Raw genomic sequence first — 20,090 nt, 5'->3', positions numbered from 1 at the left:
TCCCCACTCTGTGTACAGGCCAGCTGACTAGAGGTCTTCCAGATGGAGTTCTTTTCCAGGACTGCAGCCGCCTCTCCCTCCAGGAGAAAGGCCTGCACCTCACAGCGAGAGCAGAAGCCTGGGATGTCTCAGCGTGGAGTGGGGTGAGAGGAGACGACAAGTAGGCGCTCACTCCATAAGGCCCTCCTGACTGGCAGTATGCAGCTCTGAGCTGGGAGGTTCCGAGTGCACTATCCTGTGGCTCCTGGCCCCACCCAGCCTTCAGGGGCCTCTCCAAGAGTTGGCATGGCAGCTTCCTAGAGGGAGCTTCTCCACCAGTCCTGCCGCCTAGAGAGGCAGAGACCGTGAAGGGCCACTTGCACCTCATCATTTCACAGATGACAACTTGGAGGCCCAGAAAGCCAGAGACGTGTCCAAGGCCACAGAGATGTCAGGAACAAGTAGCAGGCTGAAATCTGGTTTGCAGCAAAGTTTTCTCACATAGGGCAGGAACGCCTAGAAGTTCAGACTCAGTAGAAATGGGCTCCCTCTTTGGCCAGTTCCTGCCTGCCTGCAGCACCACATGGCTGGAGGTGATGACGGTGAAGTCGTGCAAGGGTCAGTTACCAACCAGATATCCCTCTGCCATCAGCACCACTCTGCAGGGGCAGGGGCGGCTGGGCAGAGGGGAGGAGCCTCCAGTGCAGCTGTGGGGCTAGACACATTCACAGGGGCCTGTCTTCTCTAACCCCTCACCCTAGTCCCCACTTGGGTGCCCCAGACCCTGGGCAGAGGGCCTAATCCACACTCAGGAACAGTACAGGCACCCCGACCACTGTCTCAGCTCTGTACTCCGCCGGGTCCACAGGGAGAAAGGACCAAGCAGCTGGCGGGGGCTGGAGCCTGGAGGTGGTGACTGCTGCTCCCTCCTGCCACATCCTCAGAAAGGCTTTTGAGGTGCCCACTATGTTTAAACCTGGATCTGCCAGCCCCCAGAGTCTGCATTCTTAGCCAAGCATCTTGTAGGAGGCAGGTAAGAGGGAGGACCACCCAGTGCTGTAATTACCTTAGGGGATAGCTCTCCTAGTCTTTAGGACTCACCTACCAGAGTGGACTTGAGGCTGTCCAGGCCATTTTCTGGGCAGTGGGGGCCTGGCCATCTCATGCAGGACACCCCCCAGGGGCCACCAGAGTTAAGTTCCTCAAGGGGCCCTTTTCCTTCCTTATCAGCCCGGGGTGCTCAGGACCAGGATTAATGACCTACCCCTCTCTTTTGGGGGCCTCTGCTCAGTGTCACTGAGCTTGGACTGGCCCTGGATCAGCCCCAGGAGATGGGGGTGGCAGAGGATCGTCCCAGGGGCTGTGGATTCTCTCCTTCATCTGAACTCTCAAATGCAGACAAACCAGGATAGTGACCTGATTCTACTCTGTCCTGGCTTCAGCCCTAACCTGAATACCAGAAACGCCAACATATCGGTGGCTCTGGGAATCGGCACCCGGGAGTCTGGGAGCCACTGCTCTTCTGACGGAGGCTGGCATTCTCTCTACTAAGTCCAACCAGGGGCACCTCAGTTTTAGCTTCATCCTATTAGAATTCACTTTTGAAACACTAGGATGAGAGGTTACTACCTGATACTGACATACATAAAACTTTCTGGAAAGAAGAGTTCTAAGTGAAGTACTATCTCCTTTCTGGCACTGGCACTTTACGAAACCAGAGTAAAATCCGTCTGAGGCACGGAGGACGAAGGACGGGGTGATGCCTGCACTGCTGGTTCCTTTGAGACATTTAGGCTGACATGTGACACAGACTCACACAATGCAATGTCACTCCATTTGGTTTTGAAATAAAGTAGCCCTTGACCACACTGTACCTATTCTTTGTTCAGGAAGTTCTGGAGTGATCACTGGCTAAAAGCAATCTAATTCCTGGCTACGAATGACATGCCGATGGTCTCCCACCTTTGTGCCTGGTCTCAGCACAGCACTGTGTGCGTAGTGGCACTTACTCTAGGCTGAAGGGGCTGGCCGCCCTTCCTGACAGCCCGGGCTGTGGCAGGGCTGCCTCCCCCAAGCTCAGGGCCTGCGGGAAGGGGAAGGGATCCACAGGATACCGTGTGGGGACACAGCTGCTATTTCCCCCGCCCTCCAGTAGCCCCATGAGGCCACCACTTGCTGCCCATTCTGCAGATGACGAACTGGAGGCCCAGCCAGGCTGAGCTGTTGTCAAGACTGCTTTCCAGAACTAAGTTCTGTCCTGTCCACAGGGCATCACCCTCAGGGGAGAGAGAGAAAGGGCCTGGGGAACAGGGACAGTCTACCCTCTCCCTACTCTCCACCTCAGAGTCCAAAACTGCCAGGCTCTGCCAGGCCCAAGATGAGCCCTAGCTGACCACAGACCCTGTAATCCATCCTGCACCATCAACCTTGTCCGGGCCCAGTGCTTCATCAATGCCAAGCTTTCCTGACCCCAGTGATGGGCCAGCGCAGACACCTGGGTTGCTTCAAGGGACGGTTGGCTCTGGATTTAATACTTACCCTACCCAGAGGAGTACAGGAAACATGGGTGAAGCGCTTTAGGGTCTCCACATTGATAAAGTAAAATAAAGAGCAGGAGAGATGCTTCCAGAGCTCCTGAGGTTGGCAAGGGTGTGTAATGTAAACAAAGATGGGTGAGCCTCTCCCTCTCCTGCTGGAGACACTCCTGGAGTCTAAGGGGAGCTCCACCCCTTGTACAATGCTTGGGTGAGGCCAGGAGAGTCTCAGTACACGGCCTCAGCCTCTGGGACCCTCACTTCTTTAAAGTGTGCCAGAGTGTGCTGGACTACGGGTCAGGGGCAGACATGATGAGACATCCACCATGCCCAGAGGAAGTCCTGAACTGCCAGCACACCCTGCTGCTCTCGAACGGCCTGACATCTATTCCCAGCCTTTAGAATCTCAGTGTTACGATGGTCCAAACAAACTGTTAATGACTTTGCCAGGAAAAAAAGAAGAAATTAAAAGCAATCACCAAACCCAAGCAACTAGAGGCCTAAACATTGGTTTTAAGTCCCTAAAGTTGGAAAACACAAATACCTTCCTTAGGGGGAGCACCCTGTGGCCAGCATCACATCGAGAACTTGACTTGGCCGGGCACGGTGGCTCACGCTTATAATCCCAGCACTTTGGGAGGCCAAGGTGGGGGGATCGCTTGAGCCCAGGAGTTCAAGACCAGTCTGGGCAACATGGCAAGACCTTGTCTCTACCAAGACCTTGTCTCTACAAAAAATACAAAAATTAGCCAGGCATGGTGGTGGGAGCCTGTAGTACCAGCTACTGGGGAGACTGAGGATGTGGTGAGCAGAGATGGCGCCACTGTACTCCAGGCCTGGGTAACAGAGTAAACCCTGCCTCAAAAAAATAAAATAAAAAATTTTAAACAATTTTCTTTAAAATAAAAAATATTTTAATTTTTTAAAAATAAAAATTAAAAAAAGAATTTGATTCCTGCTAAAAGAAAAAAAAAAGGAACTGGACACTGGACCCTGCTCCTTCCAGCAGCCCTCCAGGTCAGATACCGTTCTTATTCCCATTTTACAGATGCAGCTGCTGAGCATCAGAATCCACAGGCTGGGCGGTGGCATTCAATTTTCCCTCCTCAGATTCCATCCTCCTGAGTCACACAGACCCCGTGACATCTGACAATCCAAGGCCACTGCTGATTTCTACACCAATAAAATGTGACTGCTGTGTGGCTCAGGCTGTGGGGAGGGAGAGCTGCATCTGACTCAGGAGAGGGGAAGCTCTGCTCCTACCCTGCCCCCCGCCCCCTTCCCTAGGCAGGCAGCCCTGCAGAGGTCAGCTCCAAGCGTCTGCCAGGCAGGAAGGGGCCACTCTGGCAGCTTACAAGGAGCTAGCAGAAACACGAATTTTGGAGGATTTGAGGAAGGAACAAAACTAGAATACTGGAGCTGCGACTACTGCAGGCTTGCTTCCTTTTAGGATTATGGGGCTGGCAGAAGACAAGGACCTCCCTAAAATCTTTCACCACCACAGATGTTCCAACCACCACTGAGAAGAAAGCGGTGGCTTGGGCTTGCTGTAAATACAATTCTGGGATGGAGCAGAGGGCTGTGGTTCTGTGGGGCAGATGACTCTCCCTACAAAAGGGAGCACACGTGGGCGGGAATGGGGAGCACACTACTCCACCCCCAGGGGACCCAGAAACCAGTGCAGGGGGCCCAGAGAGTCCTGAACACCCACATGCAACCGAGGGAGCGACCAGTGCAGCAGACTCCAGGCAGAACAGAAAAGAAGGGAAAGAACACTTGAGAACAAGCCCCTTGCCTTACTCAGATTTCCAACTTCCTTTAGTCAGGGGCTAGAGAATTCCCAAGGCGAGTGGAACATCGAGAACACTCTGCCACGGCTACTACAGGAAACAGAGCCACATGCAAACACCCAGAGGGCTCAGGGTAAGCAGCGAGATGGTTCCACAGCAGAACACCTGTCAGACCTTTTCTTGGACACCCCTATCTGGGGTGCGGAGCTGGCCACAAGGGGCAACGACTTTGTTGTGACCGTAAGAGGTATGTGAGGGCACCTGAAATGCTTCCTTCCAATGGCTTCTAAACTGCCCTTTGCGGCAGCGGAGCCCTCTGGTCAGAAAGAATCCCGGCTGAAGTGGGTGCCGGGGTCCTGCCAGCGTGGCCCCCTCATCAGAGAATCATGGACACAGTCCTCATTTAACAGGTGGGTAAACTGAGGCCTGCCGGGGCCCACAGAGGTCAAAGTGATTCATCCAAGGACAGACGCATGCTGAGCTGCAGGCAGAGCTAGGAAGGCCACTCATCCGCCCCGCCTCTGGGACACAACCAATGCTGGCCCTAGGCCATCCCAAGTCTACCTCACCCAGGGGAGGCGGCTCTGGGGTTCAGGAGTTCCCTGCCCTTCAGACCCCATGATAGATACTGCACCCCAAAAGGGTCTGCCAACTAGAAGGCCTCAGCTGTCCCCTTTTTCCTAGCTCCCTGGGGGAGGGGGGTCTCAACTCTGCCTGTCATCCGCAAGGGGCTACCCCGGGCAGCGCGAGGCCAGTCTGCCACAGAAGGGGACAGGAGCAGGGGATGTGGCCATGCCCTTCCTCTCACCCCTGCGAACTGAGAGATGTGGGAGACTGACAGCATGGAAAGAGGAGAGAAGGCGGGTGCACACAGATGGCCAGGTAGACAGACGGACAGACAGGCGGTGGTTACCTGTGGGCCAGGGCCCATGGGCCCCATGCCTCGGGGAGGGTTCATTCTCTGCATTGATCCTCCCATGTTGGGGTGGCCTGTGTGAGAGAGGAGGCACGTCATGGGGTGGCAGGAGTCGAGGGAGGAGCCCCTCCTGGCATCCCCAGCCACCCTAGGCCCACCCCGCCCTCTCTACCTTGTTGTCGTGTGGGATCCATGGAATTGGGCAGCAATGGCTGTGTCCCAGGAACTCCTCCTGGAGGCTGAAAGAGATGCAAGACACAAGCTGAGCAGTTGCTCCGGAGCTGCTGGACATGGGGAGAGGCATCTACCTGCCCCACTCAGTTCCCCACCTGACCACGTGGGGCCACTCATGGCCTCCCTGAGACTACTTCTCCTGCCTGCCAACGGGAGAAGGTCACCCCAGGCCTACCAGTCAGCTCAAACTGGCGTTAGCTAAAACCCTGTCATTGTTTGCGGGGCTCTATGGGAGGGAAACCGTCACCTCATCCTGCTGTCTTGGGGTAGGGAGTCTGGGCACCTATCAGAGCTCTGAAATGAGGCAGGAGACCAAATTCTCTAGGTCTTGCTCTGGCTGCAGCACCGACCACCTTCTTCTCAGAGGCAACAGTGCCCACTCCCTCCTTCCGCCCAAATCCCATCTCGCCTTTGTCTCACAGAGACACACCTCATTTTAGCTCTATCCAAATTACGGGGACTGAGACACCCACTACCTAAAATCCTATCACTGTGGGAAGCCCTGTTTAAAGGGGAACAGAGGATGAGGAGGATTTTAGGATTGAGATGGGGAAATCGAGGTCACAGGCCTGAGGACTCCCAGTCACAGGTTGCAGAGCCAAGTAGCACCCAGGTTATATCCCATCAGCTTCTACAATATGGAATGCCACCCAGCCCTGGGGTGGGAGAGGTGGCCACTAGGAGAGGGGTAGGGGTACTGGACGAGAACCCGGCTCCGGAGCTGGGGCCATTGGCGGCGCTGGTGTGGTTGCTAATGAGAAGATAAACGTGGGGGCCACGGGTTTCCTGGGTGAACACTTGGCCCACCCGCTGTGAAAACCTATTAAAAGCGATTTACTTGAGACTTAAATTATTTCAGCTGCAACTGGAAAAAGAGAGTAGGATTTGCTGGGGGAACTTTGTTTCTAGGACCCCATCCCTTAGGGCTAAATACGAGCTTTTGCCTTTGAGAGGAAAAGCCTTTGGTGATGGCTGGTCATCTTTCCCTATTGGCAGGTGCCAGTGCTGCTCAAAGGCTGGGCATCTGTGACAAGGGTCTGTCCTCAAGGGCCCCCAGCCCAGGCTGTGCTGCTGTGGGGGAGGCTGAGCGGGGAGCTCCTCTGCCTTGAGCTCAGTGGTGAACTCCAAACCGGTTCTGGAACAAGGTGGTGGAAAGCGAAGGGATAGACTGTCACTGATTTCCCCAGCTTCAGAATGGAACAGGGGAGCAGGTGGGTGTGGTTAAGGTGCAAGAGGATTGTGTGAGGGCCTAGGGAATGTCTAACGTTCACGAAGTAGAATTGGTTTTTGTTTTGTTTTGTTTTGTTTTGTTTTTTAAGACAGAGTCTCTTGCTCCGTTGCCCAGGTTGGAGTGCAGTAGTGTGATCATAGCTCACTGCAGCCTCGAACTCCTAGGCTCAAGCAATCCTCCTGCCTCAGCCATCCCAAGAGCTGGGACTACAGGCACGCGCTGTCACACCTGACTAATTTTTAAATGTTTTGTATTGATGGGGTCTCACTATGTTGCCTAGACTCCTATCAAACTCCTAGGCTCAAGTAATCCTCCTGCCTCAGCCTCCCAAAATGCTGGGATTACAGGTGTGAGCCTCTGCGCCTGGCCCACAAAGTGGCAATTAGCACCTGCTGTTTCCGTCTGCCTTTGGGGGCTCAGTGTCTTTCCAATCCCTGGAGTTTAGTTGTTCCAGCCTCTCACTGTCTCCCAGCCCTGCTTCCTGGCCCCAGGTTCCCCAGCTCTGAATCACTTGGCTGGTTTGTGTCTGCCCACTGGGGGTTTGTGGTTTTTATAGAGTCCTGGTGACTCAGGAAGGCCCGCCTCTAAGGCTGTCTGGAGTGCAGGATCCCAGGACACGGAGGTGGATGGGGGACCGTCAGGGTCATCAGTTACCCAGTGCAGTACCACCTCATCCAACCCTGACAGTGCAGCCATGGGGCTTGGCAGTCACTCTCTCCAGGTAGCCCAGTGCTGACCACCAATTCTTGGAGAAAGTTCCTCCATGGGTTCCTCTAACCCTCCTATGTATTGGAACTCCAGGGGCAAAGCTTGGCTGTCCAGAGGCTCAGAGGAGGCCTGGAGGTCGCATCCTTCACTGAGGTGACCCTGAGATAGGGACAGACAGTCTGGGCCTCTTCTATCAGGGAAAGAAGCTGTGCAATCACCAAGGGAAGGGGTCTCACCCTGAGAGGGCTGAAGCCCTCAAACTTAAGGAGGAAAAACAACGGCTCGTATATGGGGCCATAATTACAAGCTGTGCACACACCCTTGGCGCCTACAGGGGAGCGAGTTGCTCTGGGGCTCCTGGACAGAGGCCAGCTCTTCTCCTACAGCACTGCGTGTGGGGCAAGGCACAGGAAGCATCTGCCCAGGAAACGGACAAATCCCTGCTGCATCCGTGTGCTGTCTCACCTGCCCTGCCAGCACAGCCAGCCTGCCAGGTGGGAGCTCCGCCGAGATGCGTGTGGGAGGGCTCTCTGACAACCCTGGATTCCAGCCACTCCCTCCTAAACCCTTTAGCTGAACTCCACTGTCACCACCCATCCAACCACCCGCACTTGAGAAAACAGCAACTCTCCATGCACAGCTTCTAGCCAGGGAGGGAAATGGGAGGCAGGCCGAGTCACCAAGGATCCTGAGGCCACGTCACTGACCCTTTGCTTCTTGTTCCCCTAAGGGCCCTTCTCACTCCCCTCACCCAGAAGGCACATTCATAATGGCCTGTGAGCCCCAGCAAGTCCTCTAGTCTCTGCTCCCTCCACTCATCTACAGGAGAGAACTGACCACAGGACTTCTGTTAACTGGCAGCCCCGACGAGGGCACTCTTCAAGAAACCCCCAGGGACAATACCTGTGGAAGGGACACATGTCTCTTTGGAGGATAAAAATTTCTTGAGGTCAAAGGGAACTGGAAAACCAGAGTAGTTTTTTTTTTTTTTTTTTTTTTTTTGGGAGACGGAGTCTCACTCTGTCACCCAAGCTGCAGTGCAATGGCACAAATTTGGCTCACCGCAGCCTCCGTCTCCTAGGTCCCAGTGATTCTCCTGCTTCAGTCTCCCAGAGAGCTGGGATTACAGGCACACACCATCATGCCTGGCGAATTTTTGGATTTTTAGTAGAGACAGGGTTTCACCATGTTGGCCAGGCCGATCTTGAAAGAACTCCTGATCTCAAGTGATCCACCTGCCTGAGCCTCCCAAAGTGCTAGGATTATAGGCATGAGCCACCACGCCCAGCCCCAGTGTAGATTTCTACTGGGGGGTGGCAGGAAGGTTGGGAAAACTGGTGTGTAATGCAAAGTACAGGTGATGGATTTATCCCCAGTTTGCTCTCGAGTGGTTGCTCATGCTTAGTTGCTGAGCAGAAACATACACACCCCCTCTCCATATCCTTTAATTGCCGGAAGAAGGGCCACAATTATGATAAGGAAGTAGCTCCTCTCTCCCTGGCAGAGGCCAGTTTGGACCAAGAAGACCTCCTGGGTGGGCTGGTGGGAAGGCTGCTGCTGGGGCCCCTATGTGCCACGGCAAAGCAGGCCTAGTGGTGATGGGTTAAAAACACAGATGGGGGCAGCAATCTTACATCTGTGAAAGCTGATGAATGGGATGGGGTGGAGTACAATCAGCACTGGGCTGGAACCAAGATCAGCTCCAGCCCAGCTCACTTTGGGAAGTCACTCCTCCACTCTGACCTTTTGTTTCCTCATCTGTGATGTATCCAGGGACCCCTTCTTTTGCTCAAAAAGCTGCGTCTCTAATTCCTCTTGTCCAAATTTGTCCCCTTCATGTCAGAGAAAACAGAAAATGAAGGACTTTTGGAGAAAAAGAAAGAAAAGAAAAAAAAAGATGGGAAGGGCCGGGCGCGGTGGCTCAAGCCTGTAATCCCAGCACTTTGGGAGGCCGAGACGGGCGGATCATGAGGTCAGGAGATCGAGACCATCCTGGCTAATACAGTGAAACCCCGTCTCTACTAAAAAATACAAAAAAAATAGCCGGGTGAGGTGGTGGGCGCCTGTAGTCCCAGCTATAGGGAGGCTGAGGCAGGAGAATGGCACAAACCCGGGAGGCGGAGCTTGCAGTGAGCTGCGATCCGGCCACTGCACTCCAGCCTGGGCGACAGCGCGAGACTCCCTCTCAAAAAAAAAAAAAAAAAAAAAAAGATGGGAACCCAATAAGCAATTTAACATTAAAATTGGAGAGCTGGCCAGGCACGGTGGCTCATGCCAGTAATCCCAGCACTGTGGGAGGGCAAGGCAGGCAGATCACATGAAGTCAGGAGTTTGAGACCAGCCTGGCCAACATGGTGAAACCCTGTCTCTATTATAAATACAAAAATTAGCCAGGTGTGGTGGTGCACACCTGTAATCCCAGTTACTTGGGTGGTTGAGGCAGGAGAACTGCTTGAACCCAGGAGGCGGAGGTTGCAGTGAATAGAGATTGCACCACTGCACTCTAGCCTGGGAGACAGCGAGACTCCAGTTAAAAAAAAAAAAAAAAAAAAGACAATTGGAGACCCCTGGTTATGATCATCTCTCCATAGTGCCTGCATTACCTCACTCAGGAGCCTTCTTGTAGAGCCCTGAGAATGAAAAGCATCACACTCTGACAATGCCAATTTAGCTGGTGACTAAACTCCCAGTTCCAAAGGCAACAGGGGCTGGATGCGCTGGCACTGCTGTCAGATTTTTTTGAAGGGCTTTTGCAAAGTCACTGAAATAATTCTGTTTAAAAAAACTGGGGCATAAAATTCCCCTATGTTTCTTGAAAGTTTAAGTCTGTCTATCCTCAAAAGAGGCATCTATTCATATTTACTTCTGCAACTCCTCTCCTGCCCTGAACCAGGGAGGGTGGCATGGGGGCTGATTTCTCCAGACCACCTAGAACTGCCAACCCTAATGGGCCAGCGAAAGGCATATGACCCCAGGCAAAAGGCCCTCCCCATAATCAGACTCCTTTTCTAATTACATGAACAAATCCTTTCTTGTTTTGAGTTGGGTCTGGGAAGCAGGCAGACATTGCTGAAAAACTCACAAATCTCCTGCTCCGCTGCATCCAGGCTCCTGATCTAAGCATTCCTACGGGCCATTTCCCCCCCTAATAGCAGGATTATATTTACCAGCCTTGGCAATTCTCAAAAGCTTCCAGGAAAAAATGCACATTGTCAATTAACTTCATTAAGGAGGAAGACCCTCTTCCAAGAAGGGGAGAAGGGAGGGGCAGGGCATTACCATCTTCTCTAGAATAGCCGAAACCCTGCAATCCCAGATGCGCCTTGGCTCCATCTGCTGCCACCTTCTGAACTCCAGAATGGGCTGTCCAAAGGCCATCTGGAGAGGCAGGTGAACTGCTGCACCATGGGCACAGTGGGGACGTGGGGCCCTCTCTGGGGAACAGCTAGTAAGCTACCAGCCACGTTAAACCTGTCCCTCCACCCCTCAATCCTTTCCCTCAACTTTCATTTTGTGTCAAAGTCCACCTAGGGCCAAGGATAGCTGAAGGAGGGGAGAGAGAACATGAAAAGGTACCGTACCTGGTTTCCCATTCTGATCGGGGGCCTGGGGCCGCCTGCGTATCGCGGTGACATAAAAGGCTGCAATTATAGGGAATTAGTTCAGTGACAGCCTGCCCTACTGCACAGTGACAAACACAAATGCTCTCCACTCCACAAAGTCCAGTTTTGTTATAACTAGTGATCTTTCTCCTGGTAGCCTCTTCCCTTTGAGCAAAACTTCCTTTGGGCAGAGGGAACGATAGATCCACACAACAAATGTGTCTCCTGACTCCACCTTTGTTCGTGGAGATCTACTCTGGGTGGACGGGCAGCGGCTGGGACTTTGCATAAGACACGGAAAAACAGTTAAATCCAGGCAGGGCAGAGGAGGAAACCTCTGCTCTCCGTAAGGGCAAATAAAAGGCTAAGAAGGACTTATACGTAACATTTTAAGGGTCTGCAGACAAAGCTGGACACACGAGCACGCACACAGGCACACACACACAGAAACCACCAGCAGGGATGGAGATGGGAGCCAGGACTGGGGGGGAAACGCCATGGAAACGGGAAGGAGACAGCGGGCTCCCTAACTTAACGCAGGGGAATGGCAGGAAAGCTTTCTCAGCAGCGCGAGTGCACAAAGAAAAGGCTTGGGATGCAGCTTCGGTTACAAACAAATGGTGAACCAAACTCAAAACCAAACCAAAAGTGAGAGAGGAAAAAACAAAAACGCAAAGGCCGCTGACAAGGTCACAGAAATATATATTTTCCTTTTGGTTTTGTATCCAAGCTGGGTGTGAGGTCCGAGGACTGAAGACTATCTTTAGAAAAAAAGAAATTTCTAAAAAAAATTTAATTTGTCAATAAAGACTCGCAGGCAGTGGCTAGAGCACATTTTGATTTTTGTTTTTCCTCTGCGGGCTCTCTGCTTCCTCCGCGCCCCGCGTCCCCGGTGGGCGGGGGCGCCACGGTGCGTTTACCTGACTGTGGGGTCCCATCATGCTGCTAGGATTGTGAGGTGGAGGCTGTGCGTGCGGCGAGGGCTGTGACCCCGGAGGACCCTGTGAGGCCAGACAGTAGAGGCAGGTTATAGATCACAGCACATGGAGAAGCGCAGAAGAAGCTTAAAAGAACAAAAATTAAACCAAAACGAAGGGTGGGCGGCGGGCGGGCGTGCGGGGGGCGGGCTCTGGTTGGTGGGAGGTGGTGGAGCTGCTGCTTTGGTCACCGGCTCAACGGTGTAAAACGGCGAGCGGGAGCGAGAGAAGCTGATAAATACATTCACAGAGGGTTGAAAGAACAAAAAATGAAGCACCTCTGTCAAAGCACACGGGAGTACAGTCCTGGACACAGCCTACCCTTGGAGCAGAGTTTGCCATGTTAAATACGTTGGTTGAGACAGGCTCAGAGGGAGTACAGGGACACACAGAAACAGGGGACCCAGGTGCAAAGCACGTAGGTGCCACTTGCGTGGGAGGTGGGGAAGGACCTTGCCCTCAAGGAGCTCACAGTCTGGGGGACAGTGACACGGCTATGGGTGACTCGAGGCAGGACTGATCGAGTGTCAGGGAGATGCCCAGGTGACAGGTTTCCTGGGGTCAGGAGGGCCAGGGGCACCGATGGATAAATAAGAGAGGCAGAAGGGGCAAAGGGCACCACAGATGTCACACACAGGGAGTGGGGGGACAGTGAGTGAGGGCCACATGGTGTGGGCAGTGCACACTCGCACACTGTAAATTCACCTGCACTTCAAAGCAGCTCTGGGAGGTGGGGTTTCTCACTCCAATTTTTACTGATGAGGAATTTTGAGTCTCAAGGGATGAAGGAACTTGGCCATGGCCACAAAACTGGTCAGTGGCAGAGCCGGGATGAGAAACCCCATGGGTCCGATGCCCATCTCCAGCCCTGAAACCCAAGAGTTCCAGTGCAGAGGTGGGGAGACGGGGAAGTGCATGAAGAGTGGGGACCCCTGCCTGCTGGGCGAGTGGGTGGGTTGTCCTTTCCATACCTCAGTTCCAAGCTGACCCCCACCCCCACCGCCTGAACCCTGGGCTATGCTGACCTCGACCCCTACCCCCTCACCCCAGAAGACATGGGCAGATGAATTCACTTCAACCTTGGGGTTACAAACTATGGGTAGAAACTCACTCAGCAATTTAGCAAGCTGCAACAATTATTTCTTAAAAATTCAAGGTAATAAAAAAAAATCAGAGAGCTTTGTGTACTTTAACGCAGGTGTCTTTCACAAACCCTGGTTTTGTGTGTAGATATTCATGTATGTGTAGACTGGGTTACACCAAAGGACTTTCCTACCATGGGTCCGTAAGCGTAGAGGGCTGCCTCAGAAGCACGTTCCAGCCCAGCCAGCGCGGGACGCTGATGCCAGGGATGAGGAGACAGGCCTCCATTCGCTCTTCCCCACCCATGACTGTGCTGTTTTTTAGAAGTTGGTTTTTAGAAAAATTCAAAATGTGCACAGGGGGTGAGTGTGGCTAAATTAGAAAGAGAGGAGCTGCCTGGGTAGGGTTTCCCCCTCGGCCTTCTCCTGCAGAGCCAGGCTGCCAGCCGCCTGCCCACTGGAGAGGAGGGGCGGGCCCAAGCCAGTGGGCGTGGGCCCACAAAGAAGAGGTGTGCAGAGAACATCGCAGGGGGCTGTACAGGAACCCGAGGGCGCCGCCGCTGACAGGCCTGGGAGTTTCTTGGCCAAGTGAGGAGCTGCTCACTTCCGGAAAGCTCCGAGGAGCAGATGTTCCCCTACCTGCCACGCTACTAATTTCAACAAGTGTGTGTCTTTCTAGCGGCTGCCAGCAACGGCATGGTTTGTTACCATGAGCAATTTTCTTAATTAACAGACATTAATTAGCCATTTAGCAATTTTGCAAGCATTTGTTTAGCGGCTTTCCTAAACATGAATACCACTGTGATAATGGCACTGATTAGAGGGTCCCCTAATTAACAGTACAGGGAAGGAAAATTGAAATCACATAAATTAAAAAGGGAGGGGAGTTAATGAAGGCGGGACATATTTGCACCTGCAAGTCTTTTGTACCATGAAACTTGGGTGTAATGTAAACAAAACAAGATAATTCGAAGCCAACCCCCAAAAAAAGAAATATGAAAAGAACAGAGGAGGAAGGTTCAAGGGTGAGGTCCAGTTGCCAAGAGGGGGTGAAAGGCCTCCTGTCAGTTCCTCGGCTCTTGGCAAGAAGGGAGTGCCTCCTCCCTCCAGTCCTTCCCTTCCTGGTAACTGAGTGCTTCCTCAGGGCGAGCAGCAGGGCTCTGGGCAAGCCCCTCACACCTGTGTGCCCAGTGGTCAGGGAGGGCAGGTGGCTGACTGGCTGACCCATTAGAGACAACAGATGTGAAACACCTAAGAGCATGTGGCACACACGGTGGAGCCTCAATCCACGGCCGCCTTTACAAAGGACCAGCGCTCCAACCTGGGTCTGCTGAGACCCAGAGAGCAAGGCTGGCGTGTGTGCCTCCCCTGCGCCTCCCTCAGAAGCGCCCCTGGGGGACTCTGGTGACCAGTCCCTGGATAAGCTGAGGGGGCACAAGCTTGCTCTTGGCGCAGCTGCCTCAAGAAAAAAAGCTGACAAGCAGTAAGGATGAAGCCAGGCTGGTCAGGGAGGCCCCAGCCCAGATCCACAACCTCTCTGGCTCATGGGGAATGGTGGGGAGCGAGCTGTTAAATCTGGGGCAGGAACAGCAGCTAGAAGTCTTCCCTCTGACTTGGAGCTAGGGGGTTGGAATGATGAGGACCAGGAATCTTGGCCCAGGCCAGCCAGTCACTTAGGGAGAAAAATGATACCACATTCTTGACAGAAACCAAGCTAAAGCTCAGTGCCCACCTCCCCAGGGCACAGAGCTCCTCTCCCACCCGCAGTGAGGCAATGACAGACTCTGTCTGCCCACCGCTCAGCACAGAGCCAAACGCCTGCCATTTCCCAACAGGCCACCCATGTCCACATCCACAGAGAGTTCCTCTGCGTCTCCGCTATCTCCACTCAGCCCAGAGCTCCGTCACTACGTTCCCTGTGTCTAGGCTGTGTCCCTAAGACCCTGTGGCATCACAGGAAGAACCCCACATAGCCTAGCAGTCTCATGGGTGGAGAACCCTGTTTGTGGAAGCATTTGCTTCTGCAAAGAACGTAACAGATGAACTGCCCATCTCTATGAGGAGTCAGGGGCTCTGCTGCCCTGTGTTTTATTAGGCCACAAAAAGTGGTCTCATCTTCCTTCCCAGCCTGCATTCTCAACAAGAGATCCACAAGTAGGTTTGGAGAAGACGGACTTAGTGCTCTTTTGGATTTGTTACCCACTCGGGCAAAAGGCTACACATGAGGAAGACAACAATGAAAAAGGATCTAGGTTGAGGTCTCTGACCTTTGATGGGACAGGGGCCGCTCTCTTCCCCAAACTCTGAACAGATCCAGCAGGCAGGCAGAGTGGACTGTGGTGGAAGGTGAGAGGAAGAGGGAGTCTCAAAGTTGATGATACTGATGTGCTTTTCCATGCAGGACAACTCTCTGGTGAGGCTTCCACTCGCTGGAAGCTTTTGAGGAACCCAAAAAGGGTGCATCTGGAAGGCTGCTTGGCCAGCAGGCCCAGCTCCATTTAGACCATCTCCCCCCATGGGTGCTGGATGCCTTCGGTTGCAGATGCTGCCTAATTAACCTTCCAGGGATGCAGTGGATCAGGGCAGATGGCACCCCGGAGGCTAGACTAGGGTGGCTGTGGTTCCTTACTAGATGCTTAGGGAGAAAGACACCTGTCCAGGGGCCACCTGTTAAGTGGCTTTGACAGATTCTATCATCCCTTCCTCCAACATTTGCAGGGGAGGAGAAAAGAGAGGCCCACAACAGAGGTGTGACCTCTCCAAGACCACAGAAAACTAGTTGGCATCCGAGCCACATCTCCTAACTGTAGCCCAGGGCTCTCCTCACAACATCACATTCCCATTCGCATCTCTTTTAGATGAAGAAATAAGATTTGGAAGGAACTGGGTTCGAATCCTGGCTCTGCCCCTGACTGCATTTCCATTTTCTCATCAGTGGAATGGGGCCATGAGAGTAACAATAACAGGGAGTGTGGCTTCTACCTACATAAGCTCATCTAATCCTGGACTCCTCGCAGTAAGGGATCAGTCGCCCCATTTTACTGCCAAGGAACCGAGGCTTGGAAAGATAAAGGCATTTTATCTCCAGGATTGCACAGCTATTACACGGTAGAGCCAGGCCTTGATGTCTGATTCTAGAGTCTAAGGGGGTCCCGGGTAGCCCACCATTCTACAAGACTGAGAGCAGCACCTCCATGTCATCTGTCAGGGTAGAGAGCAAAGGGCAAACTGGAATGAACTCAAGGCTGAAGGACTTGGGAGAGCACCAAGATGCTAGGTGCTGACCTTCTATGTGCCCAGCCAGCCCCATCCTGCGGTCTAGAGGCACATTAGGCTCATCCTGGCCCTGAGGAGCTGCCAGGCTAAGGAGAAAAACGAGGACACAGAGAGAAATAAGCTTAAGTGTTGGCTTAACCTGCCAGGGGCTCTAAGAGAGGGTGATGCCTACCTCCCTGTCACTCCCAGACTGGTAAAATGAGGCCCAGAGTGGCCACAGCATGTAGGCCTGGTACCCCCATGAGCCAACCAGAACTGGGATGAGAACTGGGGTCCACTGATGGGTCAGAGCTCTTTCCACTGCACTGCACTGCCTCTGCAGGGTGATGGCAGCAGGACCAGGCCCTGGGGTAGACCCCAACATGGGGGAAAATCCCCGCTCCTGAAGCTAGGAAAAGAAGGCAGGAAACACGCCCACTTCCTGTCCAGCCTTCCAGCTGCCCTGGACCCTGTTAATGGACTTGCTATTCCATCTCAGCCAGTCCCAAGATCTCTGAGTGGAGACAACTAACTCCCGCAGTTCTTTATTATTCTTTCTCCTGTAATTTCAGCACTGGGTGGTGTTCCATCCAGCAGCTCCTGAGAGCCACTTAGGCAGGGCCCAGGAGGCTCTGTTATGGGTGTGATCGAGGCAAACACTGGGCCATTTCACAAAAACTCCAAAGTGTGGACACTGACGGTTAGTGAAAAAGCCTTTACCCACACTGACACCGTGGGGAGCAGAGCACTCCCACTGCAAAACGGATTCAAGGACTCCGCGGAAAAACATTTCAGAACCATCAGCAGGACCCCCAGCCCTCCCGCACGCTCCAGTTAAGTCCCTGCACTTCATCTGAAGCTGTCCTGGAGAGGCGAGTTGTGGTGTGACAGGAAGCGCCCACCATTATGCAGGCCTGGGGTCCAATCCCAGCTCCTCTGGTTCATTCCGAGAGTCTAGTTTCCCAACGGCTCTGAGCCTCACTGCCCTCATAAAGGAAACAAGGACTACTCCACAAACGCTGCAGGGCTGTGGCACAGCTGGCAGTACGAGGCACACAGGGTCCCCAGTCCTGGTCCCAATCCTCCTGCTCCTGTGGCGACTCACCTGCCCTTTACAAGGAAAGCAAGAGCTTAATGTCTGGCCTCACCTCGCCAGGTCTGCTGAAGACCACATATCTTTTTTCATGAAGCCTTTCCTGCTCCAGCCCTTCAAGTGCTCTCTAAACACGGAGCCTTTCCTCACTCCATATCTGGGGGTGCCATGTGGACCCCTCCAGGCTGGGCCGCTCACCCCACAGGTACCTCGGGGCAGGGCCCAAGCAGAGCAGCAGGGCTGAGGCAGCAGGGGCCACACTGCCACGGGCAAGGGGCAAGACCCAACAAGCCCCCGGGCAGGCACAGCTAACACTCTGGGGCTCATACGAACCAGGAAGAAAAGTTACTACCAAAAGGGTGACGAAGTTGGTCTTCTGAGCTAGATGCTTGGAGCTGGATGGAGGATAGCTCCTTAAAAATAAAACCAAAAAACAAAAACAAAACAAAACAGGCTGGGCACAGTGGCTTACACCTGTAATCCAGCATTTTGGGAGGCCGAGGCAGGAGGATTGCTTGAGCCCAGGAGTTCGAGACCAGCCTGGACAGTATGGCAAAACTCCGCCTTTATAAAATACAAAAGCTAGCTAGGTGTGGTGTTGTATGCCTGTGGTCCCAGTTACTCAGGAGACAGAGGTAGGAGGATCCCTTGAGCCAGGGAGGTGGAGGCTGCAGTGAGCTGTGATCATGCCACTGTACTGTAGCCTGGGTGACCGTGAGACCTGTCTCAAAAAATAAAAAAATAAAAAAACACACAAACCCCCCAAAAAAACACAAAACAATCAACAACAAGAACAAAATAAACCTATACCAATTTTTTCAAGGAGAAAATAAGCTATGTGTTAAGTTAAATACTCCCCAAACTCACTGCTTCTTCCTCAAATGCCACCCATATTCCTCAAATCTGCCTACACCTGTCTAGAAATCATGAGCTTGCAGAGAAACAAAGCTGAGAGTAAAGTCCTGGCTCTCTGGGTTCAGAGCCTGCCTGGGAGGGGCATATGTGAGGACAGGCTGTGACCTGTACTGAGGGCACTGGTCCCAAAAACCCAAAAAGCACTGGGGCTGGAGTCCCAGCCTTGTCACCCTGGGTCTTGGGCAGCACATCCCTAAAGCGAGGTGGGGAGTATAGGCTATGATTCTCTCACGGGTCACGAAAGCTATGAGAGTTCTCTGTAAACTGCTGACAGCTACCCAGACAGAAGCCATTACCACCCGGCCAAATCTGCCTTTTGTCTTCACAGATGGCTGCTGGGGAAAGGGGACTTGAGGTTTTAGGTTGTTAAGAGATAAAACACTCCACACATCCTCGTCCCTCCTGACTCCTAGGACACTGGCCACTAGTCTGCAGAGGCTGAAGTTTTCTCGACCAGCAGCGGGACACAGAGGACCTGCGGTACTGGTGGCCTGTGTAATCTGCCTGTTAGGTGTGTCACTTTAATTGAGTGAATATAAAATTACAATTACACACAGCAAAGGGCACTTGACAGACAATCCAATTTGCTCCTTGGTCACAAATACTGACAGAAAATGCCGTAAGCTCTGTCTGGGGAGAAGGCCAAGGTGTGCTCAGGTGCCACAGACATCCGGAATCTGTCACCATGGTCTGCCACACCCACAGCCCCCGAGGAGAGGGAAGCTGACCACCAGACAAGGGAAGGAAGGGAAAGCAAGTCAATTTTACATGCAGCTCTTTGGAGGAAAACTTACTTCCTCGTTTCAACCCATGGGAATGAATTTGGCATGGCTTGGAGTGGGGTGTGTGTGAAGGGTGTGTGTGCATGTAGGGTGTGTATGAGTGTGTGTTTGCAGGCCAGAGCTGGGGCTGAGACACCAACTTGACGGCAGAAGGCGACTAAGTTGCCCGCCTGCACACCCAGTGTGGGCCTGGCACATGCACGGTAGGTGGGTCCTCAGGGGGCTGAGCTGGGCCACACAGCTGCCCGGGCTTCTGTATGGTCTCCGAGAGCTCACAGTCAGGTGGGGCTCCTGGCTACTCAGCAGAAGAGCCCATGACAATCAATGGCCCTCTGTGGGGAGAGGACAAGGAGGGGGCTGGGTTTAGAGGTCTGGCAATGGTGTGGACCAACTTCCTGGGACAGTGGGGAAGTTATTAATTAGAGAAAGGAGGAATGTACCGCATCTCCCCTTTAGAGTCACTTCTGCATAAATACCAGGGATCCTTACAGCCACCAAGGTTCCACTCCTTGCAAAGGTGAGCAAATGGTTCACCGATTTCCATGTGAGCAAACGCCCCAGCTGACCTCCCTTCCTCCCAGCAGTCTCTCCAAGGAGCCAGGGCAGCACTGGGTAGACAGCGAGGGTGCAGGGTTTGCACCATTAGGAATCTGGCTTCCCTGGACAGCCCTGCTGAGGCATGAACAGGGGCTGCTCAGTGAAGGCTCTGCTCACCAGGCATGAAGCTCACTTGCCTCCTGGAGGAAAAGAATCAGCAAGTGATGGTTTCCCAAACAAAAGGAGGAAACATGGCACATGAAAAGTATAGGCGGTGTCCAAAACCTAATGCGTAGCTCCTCCACATGCTGCTCGCCAGCGCCTTTCTCCAGCGCCTGGACTGCGACTGCCATGATACAGATAGGAAGACTGAGCCTCCAAGATGTGAGCTCACTGGACTGGTTCCAGGTCCAACCTGCTTCCAAAGTCTAGACTGGGTCCCTCACACCAAGTTG

General features: G+C 53.2%; 1 protein-coding gene across 12 annotated transcripts in view; it reads right to left on the bottom strand.

The window, feature by feature from the left end:
• The window catches only part of SSBP3 (single stranded DNA binding protein 3), a 180,818-nt gene that overhangs the window by 19,149 nt on the left and 141,579 nt on the right, over nucleotides 1-20,090 (bottom strand). For 4 of the 12 annotated variants that reach the window (XM_007978651.3, XM_007978653.3, XM_073007268.1 and 1 more), the window contains 4 exons: nucleotides 11,915-11,995; nucleotides 10,974-11,033; nucleotides 5,392-5,458; nucleotides 5,217-5,293 (listed from right to left, as the gene is read on the bottom strand). In XM_007978651.3, the coding sequence (XP_007976842.1) occupies nucleotides 5,217-5,293; nucleotides 5,392-5,458; nucleotides 10,974-11,033; nucleotides 11,915-11,995 (285 nt within the window). Of the gene's footprint in view, nucleotides 1-5,216; nucleotides 5,294-5,391; nucleotides 5,459-10,671; nucleotides 10,771-10,973; nucleotides 11,034-11,914; nucleotides 11,996-20,090 lie in introns of all 12 variants that reach the window. The other 8 variants (XM_073007266.1, XM_073007264.1, XM_073007265.1 and 5 more) reach the window with 3 other exon arrangements.

This window comes from Chlorocebus sabaeus, chromosome 20, assembly GCF_047675955.1.
Source record: "Chlorocebus sabaeus isolate Y175 chromosome 20, mChlSab1.0.hap1, whole genome shotgun sequence".
NCBI lineage: Eukaryota > Metazoa > Chordata > Mammalia > Primates > Cercopithecidae > Chlorocebus > Chlorocebus sabaeus.
Note: the sequence above shows the minus strand (reverse complement) of the source record. Positions and strands in the feature narration are given on the sequence as shown.